General features: G+C 37.4%; 1 protein-coding gene across 14 annotated transcripts in view; it reads left to right on the top strand.

Annotated features, from left to right (window-relative positions):
- Positions 1 to 12,728, top strand: part of ADD1 (adducin 1) — a 64,347-nt gene that overhangs the window by 25,366 nt on the left and 26,253 nt on the right. For all 14 annotated transcript variants that reach the window (XM_072406523.1, XM_072406521.1, XM_072406522.1 and 11 more), the window contains exons 2-8: positions 1,630 to 1,843; positions 5,642 to 5,804; positions 8,185 to 8,336; positions 10,512 to 10,592; positions 11,125 to 11,274; positions 12,279 to 12,422; positions 12,508 to 12,606. In XM_072406523.1, the coding sequence (XP_072262624.1) occupies positions 1,649 to 1,843; positions 5,642 to 5,804; positions 8,185 to 8,336; positions 10,512 to 10,592; positions 11,125 to 11,274; positions 12,279 to 12,422; positions 12,508 to 12,606 (984 nt within the window). In that variant the 5' untranslated portion in view covers positions 1,630 to 1,648. The remainder of the gene's footprint in view (positions 1 to 1,629; positions 1,844 to 5,641; positions 5,805 to 8,184; positions 8,337 to 10,511; positions 10,593 to 11,124; positions 11,275 to 12,278; positions 12,423 to 12,507; positions 12,607 to 12,728) is intronic.

Raw genomic sequence — 12,728 nt, 5'->3', positions numbered from 1 at the left:
GCTAGTATCCAGCGTGTGTACAGCGCTCGTCCGATGTCGTTCATGGATCTGTTCTGGCAGATCCACAAATGATTGCAATGGAACTGAAGGGGAGAACACAGCGGGGTGTTCCTCTGTTGTTCTCCCCTCTCCATAGAGCAAACCGGGGGGGGCTATATGTACAGCGCTCATTCAGTCTTTTGTCGTTGGAAAGGATCATAATTCAACGTTTTACCCAGGCTAAGATGAAAGGTTCATCCCCAGATTTGCAGCAGTTGTCATGTCGGGGAATGACATTGGACATAACTTGTTCTCACCCTATCCTTTTCTTACCTACCTTTTTTTTACCTCCTGAAGTCAGATTGTGTTCCAGTGGAATTGAGGGAGGATCCAAGCAAGTGTGTGATTTAAATAAAGTGTTACAAGGGAGTGTAATCAATAGAGCTAGAAAGTTTTTCCTCACAATTCTGCACAATTTACACTCACTTTATACTTATCAGCTTTTTATTCTGCTTTATGCTGACAGGCTATACATTCCTTTGCCATATGTGAGGTGTACATAACGTTTTCATCCTACTGGGGTGCACACAAGGCAAAAGTTTTCAGCTTATTTTCTCATCCAGAAAGCTGTCTGGTAGTGAAAACATAATTATGTTAAAGATCACTTTCACAGCTATGAGTTCCGAGCCGCTCCAAGGTGTCTGGTACAGCTCACTGGAAACCCAGATGTCAGAGATGAGATCACTGGGATTTCTAACTGCAAACGGAAGTTGCACCGTGCCACGAGTCTGCTTGTAGCAGAATAGACAGGTCGGGAGCCTTCCATTCATCACACCCACAGCAAATGGTACTTTAGGGCCAAAAACACAAGTGCACAACTGCATCTCTTTATATTACATCTCATGTTTTAAAACTTGTATGTGGTTCTAAATGAGATCACAATTTTTGATTTGTTTAGAACTTTTAAAAATTACGTTTGTTGTGGCTGAGTTCTGTGTGGGGGGGGGGGGGGGGTGATGTGTGCTGAGGTTCTGTGGTCATATATTTGTTAATTTCATACGAAAAATTATGAAGCCCCACTTCAAATTATTGTAAATTTTTTGGGGTTAGATTTTTGTTATTGTGAAGATCTTTAATGATCCTTTCGAATGACAAAAGACTGCACGATGCATGAATGATCACTGTACATACAGCACCGTTCTGCTCTATGGAGAGGGGTGAACGATGGAACGACACCCCGCTGTGCTCTCTCCCCTTCACTCACGATTGTTCGTAGATCCGCCAGGACTGATTTCATGAACAACGTCAGATGAGTGCTGTATGCATGTCAGATTCTCGTCCGATATTGGCCCTAGGGCAATTATCGGACGAGAATCATCTGACGTGTGTACGTAGCCTAACTCTACCTAGCATACAACTGGAGCTCTAGCTCAGTCCCATAATGAGTTTGTGTTGTATTGAATTTCAGTTTTTGTTCAGCTGTTGGTGACACATATTTAGTCGATCATAGGAAGTTTAGGTAGTAAATATAAAAGGTCTTCTGAAAAAGTACTCCTGGAAATTCTTTTAACCAATGAATTAGTTATACATATGTTTGTATTAAACCTGTCTGACTCCTCTCATCTGTATTTTTTTTTTTTTGTGTTTTAGGACCGGTTACAATTTTGCAATGAATGGTGATTCCAGCGCAGGGGTGGTGACTTCACCACCCCCTACAAATGCTCCCCACAAAGAGAAGTACTTTGATCGGGTGGATGAGAATAATCCTGAGTACCTTAGAGAAAGAAACATGGCACCAGACCTCCGACAGGACTTCAATATGATGGAGCAGAAAAAGAGAGTTTCTATGATACTTCAAAGCCCAGTAAGTTTACTAGGACACAAAAAAGAGCATTATAAAAAAAAAACTTTAACTTTTTTTAGCAGTATTTGTTTTATTGTTTTTGTTCCTTACCTCCTTTTTGTTTTTTCTATTTGTTTTTTGCTATTCTAGCAAACACTTTGGCCGTAAAGCCCTGCTAATTGTGCTTTAGAAATAAATCTGGAATCTGTGGCATCTTAATTAACATGGATGAGAGTTCACCCTCCCGTAGGTAGTAATGATGGTTGTGGAGCTTGTTTCTTTATTCAGTCATGAGTTGTACTCATTAAACTTTGCTGTTTAGTGGCACCTCAGGCCAGGCCAATTGGTAAGACTTTTGGGTACACATAATCTCTGTTTGAAGTTATTGCTTGTTTAGTCCTGCAATTTGAAATAGATTATTAACCAGTAGGTCAACTATTTCTTTCTGACTGGGCTTATTTTATATTAAGGACAAAATCAGCTTCTTTTATAAAGTAACTTTGTTTTTTTCTCTAACCAAAGGTTCTCAGGCCAGTTTAACAGATACCAATGATCTAGTTGGCTATCTGTAGGGGTGACATTCTACCCAATGACCAGCAATGTAGGAGACATTCTTCCTTCTGACCACTAAACTATTATACAGGTAGTCCCTGGGTTACATACGAGATCCTCACTGTAAGTTAATCACAAACAAAACAAACACACAAAAAAACTTTGGAGCCTAGACATTTATTAACTTCTGGAGCAAGCTGTGCTTTGATATGCAAAAAGAAACAACTGAGTTTGTCTTGGTCATTAAAGAGTTACAAGATGTTATAGATCAACTCAAAAAAAAAATGCAGAGTTGATAGTAAATTCTTAAAATGATAATTTAAAATTCTTTACCCTAAGACTGTATGGTTATCCTTTCCTAATTTTAGTTTTATGAATGGTACATACTAATACATTGAAATTGTATCATTTTATCTACAGTAAAAATATTTGTTTGAATAAGCACAATGAAAAGTAGAAAAAGGGTGTTTTGTTTTTTTTTCTGCCTATAGATTTCATTGTCTTCCATTTTTGAAAGATAATATGACTAATAGAAAGGGTTGTTTGTCCCGAGAAAAAAACAATATGGTGTTTTTTTTATAAACCAGTACAGTTTTCTCCCCTTTTTTAGCTGGGTGCACCCCCCAGCACTTTTCAGTAACCACCCTGCTGTTTTTAGGTAGTTACTGAAGAGTTGGGCCACAATACAGGCGCTGCCACTCGCCTACAGTTTCTTACCACCCAACTTGAACACTGCAGTGAATTTTGCATTCATCATTTTTGTAAAGAATCAATCACTGCTTTTAAATAGCACCTGGAACACCAGAGAATGTGTTCTGAATTCCATGTTCTCTGCTTTATAAATAGATCCCAGCATGCACTAATTTGTTTTCATAAATCATAAGCCAGGGCAGATAATACCTGTTCAGTACATCTCTGAAATACAGGCACATTTTCCCCATGTTTTATTCCAAGATGCATGTACTGAAGAATACCTGTCAAAGTGCCCGAATATGGTGTGCTCCTACCTTCCACAACACTGAACACCTTCCAGCTCTGAATTCTGCAATTAGGTGTCAGCTATGCTTACTTTAAATCCAATGGATTATAAAGAACACTGACTGGTCCTAATCTCCCATCTCCACTTCATAACTTTTTTTTGCCCAGGCACAGCTCACAAGATTATCTGGCAAAGTCAACTGATATTTTTTGCACAAATATAACACGCCTTCATTGTTATATTTAATGCAAAATCCATGTATTCTCCGTTATTCATATGTGCAGTTCTCTTCCCCCCTTACTGCAGATGTTGATTGCAGGACTCATTTGCATAGATGAGAACAAGCATTTTGCATGTAGTGTGTTGTAAATTTTTGTAATCAGATAAAATACACAAGTGTGAAAGGGACTAGAGTTGTATATTGTGGTCTTTTGTTTGAATAAAGACACCTTAGTATACTTTGAGCTTGATAGACTTTGGCTGCGTACACACGTGGAATAATTGTCTTTCACAATCCTTTCCAACTACAAAAGCCTGCATGATGCATGAACGAGCTCTGTACATACAGCTCCATTCTGCTCTACGGAGAGGGTAGGGGGTGAGCGACAGAGCGACACCCCACTGTGCTCTCTCCCCTTCACTTTAATTACGATTGTTTATCGTCCATGGATCTGCCAGAACAAACCACAGACGACGAGCACTATACACGGCAGATTCTTGTCTGATATCAGCCCTGAGGAGATTATCGGACAGGAATCATCTGACGTGTACGTAGCCTTTGGTCTTTTTTGTCTTAAATCTAATTTTTTCATTACATATTTCTCAACATTGTTACATCATTTAGGTGCCTTACAAAACTTCCCAGCTCTTTCCCCCCACATTAGGAAGCCGTATCCCCAGATATGAAGCTGTCCTTTCTGATTCCAGGAATTTGGCCAGAGAGTGGCAGATGTCTCATTGAGAATCTGATTGGTGGGACTTGTGTGTTGTAGGAACCAACAGATGTCCCCTTCCCAGTTTGGCCGATGGAAGCATTCAAAATGTGTTTATTATATTTTACTTTTGTTAATTTGATACAAAATTATTGATTAGTTGTTGCAAAGAAAAGTTTGCATTACATATATACACAAGCATGCATACACTGGAACGTCTGAGCAGGGAATGGTCACTTGGCACATTGGACTTAGAGAAAGAAAGATTCTCCTGTCATTCAACTTGGAAGAAGTGTGACAAAGCACTGATGGATCTGTAAGTCCGCGCAGGAAAATACCTGATATTGGGTAAATATAGCAGTTTAAGCTGCAGTTTTATTTTTAAAACATTCAGCGGAACTGATTTTTAGGATGTTTTTCACTGTAGATTTTTCCCTCCTTATAAAGAAAGACCAACAACACTTTTATAAGACATCTTTGCAGAGTCTTCTTCCACCCAAAATAAATAAGGTGACCGTGCCATTAGTAATGAAAGGTAATCACTTTTCAGCTGGTGTTACCAATTCCATATGAATGCAGGTTTCATAAAATGGCATCAGATGAGTGTAAATATTTTACAAGTTCCAAAAGAATTTGTAAGTAAACTAATTAATTTATGAATAATCCTGTGGTTGAAGTGGAGGTTAGGGTGATTAGACTCATTAATTTTTTGTATATACTTGGTCCCTCAAAATGTGATTACCCTGACTGGTTGAGTCAGGAAAGCCTGAGGACTTTTATGGTACAATCTCCCTCTAACAGGTCCAAGCTCTATTTTTGCAGATCTAATCACAACACTTCTCCTACAGTTATATCCTCCATAAAATGAATAGAAATGTAAATATGAGAACAGAGCACAGTGACCATGACAAATGTAAAAGCCTAAGAATTGCAGTGCAATCATCTTATTAGCAAGCTCCTGGGGGACTTGAAAACCCATTAGATGATTTCACCCTCCAACATCTGTGAACAGTTAAAATATGTGTATTTTGAAGAACTGGCACTTTTAAAGGATAGCTGTACTTTTAAGGCATGTTATCCTTAAAATACTGGTCCCCCCAGCAATCAGTGACCGGGGGTTTGCTGAATGACAGGGTAGTCCAGATCACACGGCTTTCCGAAGTTCTTAAGCCATTAAAACTGGTCCCTTTTTTTGTTTCAACCTTGCATTTGGCAGTTTTCCTGTAATTTAGCTTTATTCTCTTTATTACAAGTATAAAAAGCTCCTCAGAGTGCACATTGATGGTTGAATCAGGTTACGAGAATTCTGTTGCCAGTTTTTCAAACCTTGTAATTCCTTTTTTTCTTCATTCTTAGGCCTTTTGTGAAGAACTAGAAACCATGATCCAAGACCAGCTCAAGAAAGGAAAAAATCCAACTGGGTTATTGGCACTACAACAAATAGCAGATTTTATGACCACAAGTGTACCAAGTGTTTACCCATCAGCCCCTCAGGGTGGAATGGCAGCATTAAACCTAAGTAAGTATGAACCCGGCTGGAGCTGAAACAGTCTTTAGAGACTTTGCAGCCTATTTAACTCATCAAGTAATAACCTGTAGATTTATTAACATCAATAGAGACCCTGGGTTTGCATTATCAAGTTTACAAACAGGAATTGCTCTCAACTCTTTCGTTTTCTATGAACTTTCCCATATACCTTGGCTATAAAGAGGTTAAAACAAGCTGATGGCTGCAGCACCCACAAGCCTTTTTATGTTTTGTTCAACCTCCTCCATGCTTTTTGGTAGGAGTAATCTGAGTCACATCACTTTGTAAAGAACCTGGAGTGTGCCAGCAACCCCACCTTAATGTGTCAGCACCCTTATGATAAAGATAAAATGACAGGAAAACAGTATTTAAAAAGTAAAATGTCCCCTCCACCTCTTGCACACACAAATACACACGTATGGCACGCATGTGAATGCAAAAGACATTTGTGCAACATGTACTTTTAATCTCATTCCACATGCCAGATTGAGAAGATATTTGTAGAGCCGAGCCTTTCAGTAACCCCAGACTGATGAGTTCTCATATTATCTATTCTATAGATCATTTAAGGTCCCTTTGTTTCCCAGCTTTTCATGGGCTCATTCAATTTTTAGTTTTGACATGTTTGGTATCCATTTTCTCCCATCTTTTAGTAGTTTGCCCCAAAAAAAAAAAAAAAAGAGGGAAATGCCGATCCCTAGTTGAGTTTTTCATTCAGTGGACAGGAAAGAGGAAGCGAGCAGAAAGGAATAATAATCACACTTTGTAACCAATGTACCTTCATGTCAGGGATGAAGAGACTATTACAGGACACAGGGTAGCCTACTAAAATTATAAGGACTTGATTACAAATTAAGAGGCTGGCTTAGCTGTCTCTTGGTAAAAAGAACCACCATTGATAAAGATATTTTCCTGCAGCTCCAGGTATGGCTGCATGGTTTAGAAATGGTGATCATGAATGTTACTTAATCACATGTGTTGAGCCGTTTGGTTCAATACTTTACTTTCAGGCTTGATATTTGTAAAGAAAAAACACGTCATGTGTCCCCTGTGCAAATACCCCGAAAAAACCTTTACCCTAATGAAGCACACAAAAGGGCAGTAACCTATAGTAAATAAAATGAGTCAACTAGGTAATACAGTTACTAATCAATAACATATGTGGTGTAATATACATACTTGTGTATGTTATACGATTATGTAAAAGTCATAGTAAATAGCTGGGTCTGTGTTGAATTGCATTGTGCTTTGTGCACGCTGCTTAGTCCAGTCTTGTGTTTCTGTGCGTTTCCAGTGTCCGATCAGACTAGGACGATTTTATTTTTCAGTATTGACAGACCTAGTTAAAGCAGTCATTTACTTGAAATCTACACCAGAAGGAAATCTGAGGCTTGTTCATTCACTGCTGTCCATTCAGTATGACAACATTCAAGTCAAGGTTATAATCTATGACTGACAGATGAATGTAAAGAATTGCCCCCCTCAGTTTTGTCTTCATTATCCAATCATTGTTCATCTGTATATAGGGGGATTTATGTACACATTTCGGAACCTTAAAGCAAATTTGGCATCCACAAAACTTCCCCATTTTCTTTAATAAGAGCACTTTCAGGTATTTTGATGCCCGTTTTGTTGTTTTAATTGGTAATTCCCAAGTCAACACATTGGTTTGAAATGGACTGCTGTTTTTTGGTTTGTTGATCTGCTGTTTAGAAGACAAATAAAATATTTATAATGTATGCATCATGTCATAAATGCATCTAAAACCCATCTGTTAGGCTGCATACACACGTGCAATAATTGTTGTTGAAAGCAAGCAATTAACGATCAATCATTCGATAATTAACAAAAAAGTGCACAGCGACGCCAATAAACAAGGAATGCGTCTGGAAACGAACGTCCGCCCCGGCAGATCTGTTTTGGCTACGATCATATGCTGTCTATTGTGTGTACGGTCGTTCGGTGATTGTGGATTGTTCTGTGGTACATTTTCTCCAGTGCATGTCGCTTCCTGCATCGTTCAAACGGTCGTATCTAGTGTGTACATTATTGGTGGATTATATTTGAACAATCGTATCGTTTCAGCAGGTACAGAATTGTTCAAAGTATTCGGGAATAATTGTTGATCTGTCATTAGTCATTCGTTTTCTAGCGACAATTATTGCACGTGTGTACCTAGCCTTAGCAAGACTTATTTCAAAAGGAAATGTAAAGAATGTCCAATGTTTATTGTTTATAGTAGTTTCATCCACCTCACCAATGATCTGTTACATTATTTTTATTTTGTTTATCAAAGAGTAATTTGGAGGAATATTCTCATTGTTAATGACTTTTTTTTTTTTTTTGTAACTTGGATCATGCTTAATTTTAGGTTTGGGAATGGTCACTCCCGTCAACGATCTTCGAGGATCAGACTCCATTGCTTATGAAAAAGGGGAAAAACTGCTTAGATGTAAACTAGCTGCATTTTATCGATTAGCTGATCTGTTTGGATGGTCCCAGCTAATTTACAATCATATTACAGTGAGTATTAAGCTACGTCTTTAAATCTTATTGAGCAGGACATCAATTCATGCTGACCACAACACTCAGTCATATTTTAGCAAATGAGCAACAGGTTGAACACATTCATGTGTTTTCATCCAAAACAAAGTGTAGAAAATGATAAAGAACAAGTGAGAGGGTCTTTTCCTATCACTGTAACTGTACAGGTGTGGCCAAATTGAACTGAGAAGTCATCTGGAAGACATTTAGCAACAGTAAGAATTTAGGAAATGCTCTGATATACTTTGTGCAACTTTTGTGAACCCTGGCTTCTGGAATTAATCTATCCGTGGTACTTCAGATTAAAACATATTAATCAGCATCTTAACCTGTTGGCCCTGTTTTTACAATGATTTTGCACTTGACACAAATTATAGGTATTACTTCATTATTGTGTTGTGCCCACACAACTCACTTGTAAAATACTAAATAAATCAACACATTGGGCCTGATTTATTAATGCTTTCCAAGGCTGGAGAGAATATTCGTTAGTGAAGCTGGGTGATCCAGCAAACCTGTAATGGATTCATTCAAAGTCATTTGCTAGCAAATGATTTCAATTCTGGACAAGATCCATTACAGGTTTGCTGGATCACCCAGCTTCACCGATTAAAGTGCATACTCTCCAGCCTTTGAGAGCTTTAATAAATCAGGCCCATTGTTTTTCTGGCCATCTTATCCAAGGCAGTTTTTAACATACAGTGTTTAGCGGGCTTGTCACCTATGGGCAAGGATAGACCAAGTAATCTGCACATCACTAAACATTCTTATCAGTTTGAACCCCTGTATAGTACTGGCCAACCTGAGAACTTAGGTTATCAGTTACCCAAATTCTGCATCCATTTGCCTTTGATCAATAAATAAATTACCATAATGTTTGCTAACTCCATGTAGAAAATTAAGTAAATTTGAGACCTGTGGGTAACTAACCCCCTCCCACACTCTTTCATGTCTATTAGGCGTATCTAACTACATTTTCTTCTAGGACATTTAAACTACCTCAAACTCTCACCCATCTTTATTATCCACCCTGACCTATTCTCTACTCCAATTTATTCATATATTTCTTCTCTTTTTTTTTTTTTTTTTTCAATCCATGTTCTATGTGCACTTTCTGAAAATTTCATTATAATGAAGTATTCATTTTTAAACAAGAAATAAAACAGTTTATTACAATCATCTCTATTACTTATCATTATTACTATCAAGCGGCAAACTAAAAAATGGTGCTCCTGTCCTCCTGCTTTACCTTAGCACACCTTTTGTTTAGATACAGAGCTATAAAAATTTAATAAGAGTATGAAATGATAATAAAGGGTCTGGAATTATGTTTTTACAACCTGGATTTCTGCCAGTGTGGAGCTTGAAAGATCTTCAAGAGACTAAAGCAAAGTTCTCATGACAGAACAACATGTGAGAACAAAGAGAGAGAGATTATAAATAAAATAAAAGCATTGCCTGATCCTCAGAAACGCAAGCAGCTTTAGTGTTCCAGTGCATAGACATTTACTCTCTATATATCAGACACATGAATGCATATAAAGCAATGTAAAGAAACTTGTGTTCTCAGTTTTAACCCTTCAGCTGTCCTGCGCATCCCTATAAAGTAATATTGGCTATTTTTGTTATATCATGTTGGGTTAACAAGAACATGCATAAAACTGGTTCAATCTACTGTCATGAAACAATCATGCTTTCTCTTTTTCCAGTCATTGCATGGATTTCTGGACTTAAAAAGTCTCTGCATTTTATTACTTTTACTGTCCAGCACCTACTTTACAAAAGGATTGTTCACTGCTGCAGATTGAATAAAAACAGGAAGATTTGTGACCTATTTGGAAATCCACAGCGATAACACCATTGTGTGTTACCTTTATGCAGATAACTATATGTAGATCTTAATGTCACAGATTAGTCATGGAAGGCCAGGATCTGTACACATTTTAGTATTTCTTGGACAGCAGTAAATTTAGGTGTGGCTTAGAGTGTCACAAAATAAAAAGTTTATATGGAAATCCCGACCTGTATATAGCATTTAAGGACTAAAGTTAGGCAACAATGATATACTGTATATCATTAATGCATTTTAAATAAACTCTTTATATAATGTATATTTATATATCTGATATACAATCTGTTCTGTGTTTGGTATAGGTCAGAGTGAGTTCAGAGCAAGAACAATTCCTGGTTGTTCCCTTTGGGCTCCTATACAGTGAAGTTGCAGCATCCAGTCTGGTAAGTATGATCTGTATCCATTCTTTATGACATATTTTTCTAAAGGGCATGATAAAGAATACACACTTGTTAACACAACAGTCCTCGAGCCATGCAAATTTTCATTCCCCTAATCTTTATTTGCAACTTTTAACATTTGTTTTGTAGTTCAGTGAAGATTTATTTGCACAGATCAGTTTAATTTCCAGCATGCATGGTGCAACATTTTTGCTTTATTCAGTGTATCTGTCAGTTCACAAATATTATCAAAAGGTTTTGGAATGTAAACATTCCACTGCTTTAAGCCTGGGAATCGCTTTGAGGCTCTGTAAAGTTTCTGTGGGGGAGAGCAGGAAAAGTAGCTGATAATAATGCTTAAAGAGCCACTTTAGCAGTTTATGTTATCATAACTTGATGTATCTGGGCCGAAGTGTTGGAACAGTTCACGTACATCTCAAAATGGTCATCTTATTTTTTGCTGGCTAAAGCAAGTTTGGATAACATTCATGTCATTCCAGACATCCTGTTTATGTGTATATGTGTTGTGTTTTAGGTTAAAATCAATCTGCAAGGTGAAATGATTGACCGCGGCAGTACTAACCTAGGAGTAAACAAAGCTGGTTTCATGTTGCATTCTGCGATATATGCTGCACGACCTGACATTAAATGCATCGTCCATATCCACACCCCAGCTGGTGCTGCAGTGAGTATTTATGTTCTGTGTTTTTGGGAGTCGCTTTTTTGCTTTTTCAATCATTATTAGATACAAGCATCAAACAATTAGGCACAAGGGTGCCTTATCTTAATAAATACAAACCTACCTGCTACAGAATTCCTTTTTTAAACATAAATTCTTTATTTATATCAATATAGCCTGAAGCAGGCTGGTCAGTGATGGTATAGGGGCGAAACCCCTTGCCTTATGTGATGGTGAAAGGTAATGTTTGAAGTGTATAAACATTAGGCTGGTATTGCCTTATTTTTTTTATATAAATGTAATTTTGTATTGAAAATATTTTTATATAAACCGAGATAAGCTATACAGAAAGAAAAGATTGCAAACTTTAGTGTTAACTTGACCAATAGTCCAGAAAACAAATCCAAATGAAAGTAATCACATGGTTAATACATAGACATTTAAAGCTATAGGTATAATAGTACAAAAGCATTCACTGTAAAAAAAATTAACATAAGCTATTTACAAAGACCGGAATAGAATGAGCCATGGCTCATTCAGCTTGTTAAGGCAAGTAATACGCTAAAAAATCATGTTCAGTTGCAGTAAGCTTGGACTCGGTACGTATTCTGGACTCTTTTTTAGAAAGAAGTAACAAAGAAAAAGACAGAGAAAAGCACAAAGTAGTCAGATAATACACGACAATGAACATCATGTACAAAGAGAAGGTATTGCCTGATTTTATTACCCATGAGGTACTTTTTGGGATCATAGTACTGCCTTTAAAGGTAACCTGTTACCGGAGGAAATAAAACTACCAACTTCCAAAACTAGGTGAACATGGGCCTCACCATAGTATACCAGAAAAATGTATTCCATCTTCCCATAATGCAGGCTTTCTACCATCAATAGTTAAATAAGGCAAATTTCTATGTTTTTAGCCAGTTATGTACCAGTTTATTCCTTGCTTTCTATTCATATTTGTATTCTGGTGTATGAATTTGTCTGCTTCCCAACTTTATATCCTGTAGGTTTCCGCAATGAAGTGTGGCTTGTTGCCGTTGTCCCCAGAAGCCCTGTGTCTGGGAGAAGTGACATATCATGACTATCATGGCATACTAGTTGATGAAGAAGAGAAAGTAATAATTCAAAAGAACTTGGGCCCTAGAAGCAAAGTGAGTGCATGCTTGACATAAATTTATTCAGTCGTCTCTTCCCTTGTGTATGTTTTGTAAAATGTCCGCCAATGGTTTGTTGTAGGTACTTATTCTCCGGAATCATGGACTGGTAACTATGGGAGAGACAGTAGAAGAAGCTTTCTATTATATACACAATCTTGTCTCAGCCTGTGAAATTCAGGTTAGTAAACATTTTAAAATATTTTGGGGAAAAAATGTCTGGACCATATGAGAGATATTATCTGTAAAAATCTGTAATGAAACCGCAACATTTAAAAATAATATACTGCTGAAAAAAAAAAA

The sequence above is a fragment of the Pyxicephalus adspersus genome, chromosome 3 (genome assembly GCF_032062135.1).
Source record: "Pyxicephalus adspersus chromosome 3, UCB_Pads_2.0, whole genome shotgun sequence".
NCBI classification, from domain to species: Eukaryota; Metazoa; Chordata; class Amphibia; order Anura; family Pyxicephalidae; genus Pyxicephalus; species Pyxicephalus adspersus.
Note: the sequence above shows the minus strand (reverse complement) of the source record. Positions and strands in the feature narration are given on the sequence as shown.